The following is a 4,277-nucleotide window of genomic DNA, read 5'->3' on the forward strand; positions in this document are numbered from 1 at the left end:
ATAGGGGTCGAGTGCTGCTTCTTGTCTGTGCCCATCTTTCTTTTGTTGTGGTTTGATCGCTGCCTGCTTTGGGTCTGTTCCCTGGAAAATTCCTCTCTCACGTCCCGGAGGCATTCAAATCTGTTCCATAGTGTTAGGGGCTGTGGGCTTCCCTTAGGACCACAAGCCCTGTAGTAGCTTGCTGATCTGTCTGTATTTCTGATACGAGGCCTGAAGTTAACATCTGAATTTACTGGTGTTGAGGTAATTACAGTTCTTGTATTACGTTTTTTGTTTTTTGGTCTGGCACCTTGCCTGTGCCAAGGCTCTGTACTCACATTTCCCTTTGTGAGGTCGATGCATTCATCTGCTCTATTAGCAGTGATATTAGACTGCTGGGTTACATTCTCTGCATTTCCAGTAGTTGCTGTACTCACTTCATGAGATGCCTCTCGTAGTTCATCTGTCTGTGATCAGGTCAGGATCACGACTAATTGCAATCACCTGGGCGTGCGGGCCGGGGGTCATGGGTACGTAACTTCCTTCCCGACAAACACAAAAGAAGCTCTCCCAAATTGTTTGGTACGCAAGTTGCTTGTCGCTGGTCGGTACAAACCGCGCACTTCATGCTGGGTTTTGGTTGCGAACAACTCCCTCGCTGTGGTCTGGGTAGGTGGAATGTTTCATGTACTCCTTACACTTTTAATGTGAGTTGTTGCCACTGCTGTAGACCACGAACATTTGTCTGACATGTAGGTAATAGCATAAAGTGAGAGTTTGTGTTTAGCCACGTAGTTTGAACACGGGGCAGGTGGTTGTAGTGTCGTAACGTTTGGCTCATCTTGCTATAGACTGTCATCTCCTCCCTACTCCTGTTTCCCTGTGACTACTCCCTCCTCTGCTCCTGTTGCCCTGGGCTAGCTCGCATTGTGGAAAAGGCCGAGGTAGGCATTGTTTATTGTTCTAACAGTGCAACGGTCCTATTTTAAATATGTATCTGGTACAATGTTTTCTTTTTTTACATGTCGTTTGACTTATGAACAATTAAACTTCATAAAAACTGTTGTGTATTGTTATGAAATGCGACATAACCATGGACCAGGGTGTTAAACGTTTCTCTCTGTTGTAGATCACAGCTGGCTGTCTATTACAGTTTGACCACTGTTTTCCCCCATTAGGGTTTCTTTTGGTATTAGTCAGTGTTAACCTAACAGCACGTCAAAGTTGGTTGTACAGTATGCTTGTTTGTGTTGGTTTATTTTCTTTGTGTTGTATGCTTGTCTGAGTGTGATACACTGGTGCATTTACACTGTTTGCCAGGGTCTGTTACACGACCAGGTGTAGTGCTGTTGCCATCCCTGAGCTCATATTAGCAGCTAGTTAGCGATTTCAGACTGTTACTCCGAGGCTATTGAGACTTATTCTTCCCCCCGGCAGTATTAGTTTTTAATGGGTTCTTGTAACCCCTGACTTAGCTTATCCACACGGGAGACTGTTACTCCTGGGGCATAGGGGTCTATCTATGCCCCAGGTGGTATTAGTTCATATTGAGTTCTTTGTGACTCCCAACCTAGTTTCTCCACACAGTAGACTGTTACTCTTGGGCCATAGGGGTCTATGTCCCAGGTAGTATTAGTTCATTATAGCTTCTGCTATTCATTGTAGCTGTATCGGTAGCACTCCACTGGCGCTGAATAGCGTGGTTGTCTTGTTTTTGTTTTGTCTTGTATTGTTTCCTTTATTGAATGCCCCTCCTTCCCCCTGTTTGCTAGTATGGCCTGCTAGGTCTATTAGGTCACACAGTTAAGGTACTCTAGGACTGCCGCCTTCCCCTAGTTTGCGGTGAGGGCACATTCTAGTGGTTGAGCGTGTACTGAACACCTATTTATACTCGTGTGGGTTGTATTTAGAAAGCTTGAGTGTTACACTTGTGTTTGTGTGTGTGTATGGCCATAGATCACTTTTGGGGCTGGGCAGCCGTCCGAGGGTTACTGTACCTGTGTTAATTTAGGCCGTGTAGCAGCCACCAATCCACTGGGCATTTCATTTATGATTATGTGTATTACATTTTTGTTTTCTTTGATTATTTCGTATTGTGTATTCTGATTTTGTTTTTATCGGATTTACCTACTGTACACCCCTGCCATCCATTTTAAACGAAGAAAAGAAATAATAAATATAACATTGTTTATACTACTGCCTCTGTCCTCATCCATTTAGTTGGATAAACCTGAGGGCCCTGTCACATTTGGCGCTGCGAGCAGGGTTCATGAAGAGGCTGTTAAATTATTTTTTTTTCTGTTTGTTTTGATCTTTGGTGTTGTGTGAGTGAACATCTTTTACCATAGTTGCTAGTTAGCTGTTTGGGGAAAACAGTGGTTGAAGAGTGTGTTCGTCCCATTCCTGGAAGCAAGAAGGCCGGGCCGAAGGAACTTCTAATTCCCGTCGTCAACACCATTGCTGGAGCGTTGGCGCCTGCATAGTGCTTCGTAATTGTGACTGCTGTCCTTTCTGTGTGTGTATATATATATATATATATATATATATATTTTTTTTTTTTTTTATACTTTTTTTTTTTTTTTTTTCCCTCGTTTGTTTGTTTGTTCCCTCTCATCCTTATTGCAGACTAAGTGTAAGGATGGACAATGAGGAGATGGCAGCTCAACTTAGAACCCTGACTGAGCTTGTGCAGCAATTGCAGGCAGACAACACAAAACTTAGGGAAGAGGTCGCCCAAAGGTCAGTTCCGCCAACACCCGATAGTTTGCCAGGTCAGTCCCCTAGGCCTGGTCCTGTAAATGAGGCCGTTAGACCAGCCCCAACTGGAGTAGTAGAACGCTATGTGTATATCCCTCGTGAGCGTAAGTGCCCACGGTTCTCTGGGAGACTGTCTCATGATTCTTTAACGGTGGAGGATTGGGTGGAGGAGGCCCGCCGCCACTTATCTTCACGGCATATGCCACTTTCCGAACAGGTTTTGACTATTTTTGATTTGTTAGATGGTGAGGCCAGGACCGAGGTTAAGTTTCGCCCTGCTTCCGATAGAGATGACCCCGATAAGATCTTTGGTATACTTACCAGTATTTATGGTTGCTCCCACTCCTATATTAGTCTACAGAAGCAGTTTTTCCAGCGACGGCAACTTGCAGGGGAGTCTTTGAGGGAATACTCCCATGCTCTTATGCACATGATGGAAGCTGTAAAGAGGAGGGATCCGGTCTGTTTTGCGAATCCTGATGTGGTATTGCGTGATCAGTTCATAGAGCATGTAGGGGACAGTATGTTGAAACGGGAGCTGCGACGTCAAGTACGGCTCCACCCAACTATCACTTTCTATGATGTCCGTAGTGAAGCTATTCGTTGGGTAGAGGAGGGTGAGCACTCTAGTGACCCTAGGCCCCGTGCACATTCCTGTAGTACCAATGTAGTCCAAGAGCATGATGTTGACTCCAACGCAGTGTCTGTTAAGCCTACCAATGAGTTGACTGAGCTAAAAGAGAGTCTCCGTAAGCAACAGTCTCAATTAGACACCATTTTGCGCCGTCTCGATTCCCCTTTGCTACCTGACCAGTCCATCCGTAGGCCACTTGTGCGTAGCTCTCGTTATCGTTTCCAAGCTGATGGCAAGCCCATATGTTTGCGATGTAACCAACCTGGCCATATTGCACGTTTTTGTCAACCTCCAAATGCTGCTCCTAGAGCAGAGATAGAGTCCCACTCTCTCCCTCGGCAGCAGCCGGAAAACTAGTACCCCCTGACGTTATGGCCCAAACGTTGGGTGGGGAGTCATTGGGCTTGACATTAATAGGCACACGACAACTCATTGGCAAATGTCCAGTAGTAGAGGTTAAGATTGGGGGTGTGGCGGTGGCTTGCTTGCTGGACACTGGCTCTATGGTGACTACAGTCACCCAGAAATTTTTCGAGCAGCAGTTACAACCCCTTTTTCACACTGGTTTACAATCTTGTAACTGGCTTAAGTTAAAAGCAGCAAACGGCTTGGAGATACCATACTTAGGATATCTAGAACTAGATGTACATCTTTTTGGCCGAACCCTGCCTAAAATGGGTATCCTCGTTATTAAAGACCCAGCTGACCCAGACGCCCAGGCCCGCAAAGATTCTGTTCCCGGCCTCCTTGGAATGAACATTATCAGCAAGTGCTATCAAGAATTGTTTGTCGACCATGGCAGCGCCTTATTTCGATCCCCTGATGTCCGGCAGGCTGGCAGGGTGTGGCAGCAAGCCCTGTCTGAATGTCAACATCTTGAACGTGCCTTGGAGAGTGGCAAAGTGGG

The 4,277-nt window shown here is 45.8% G+C and overlaps 1 protein-coding gene across 1 annotated transcript; it reads left to right on the forward strand.

The window, feature by feature from the left end:
• Positions 1–2,115: 2,115 nt before the first annotated feature.
• LOC121684175 lies at positions 2,116–3,972 on the forward strand. Its single transcript, XM_042064144.1, has 2 exons — positions 2,116–2,468; positions 2,605–3,972. The coding sequence occupies exon 2, from the start codon at positions 2,618–2,620 to the stop codon at positions 3,725–3,727; it is 1,110 nt and encodes a 369-aa protein (XP_041920078.1). The 5' UTR covers positions 2,116–2,468; positions 2,605–2,617; the 3' UTR covers positions 3,728–3,972.
• The last annotated feature ends 305 nt before the right edge of the window (positions 3,973–4,277 follow it).

The sequence above is a fragment of the Alosa sapidissima genome, chromosome 15 (assembly GCF_018492685.1).
Source record: "Alosa sapidissima isolate fAloSap1 chromosome 15, fAloSap1.pri, whole genome shotgun sequence".
In the NCBI taxonomy this organism is placed as follows: Eukaryota; Metazoa; Chordata; class Actinopteri; order Clupeiformes; family Clupeidae; genus Alosa; species Alosa sapidissima.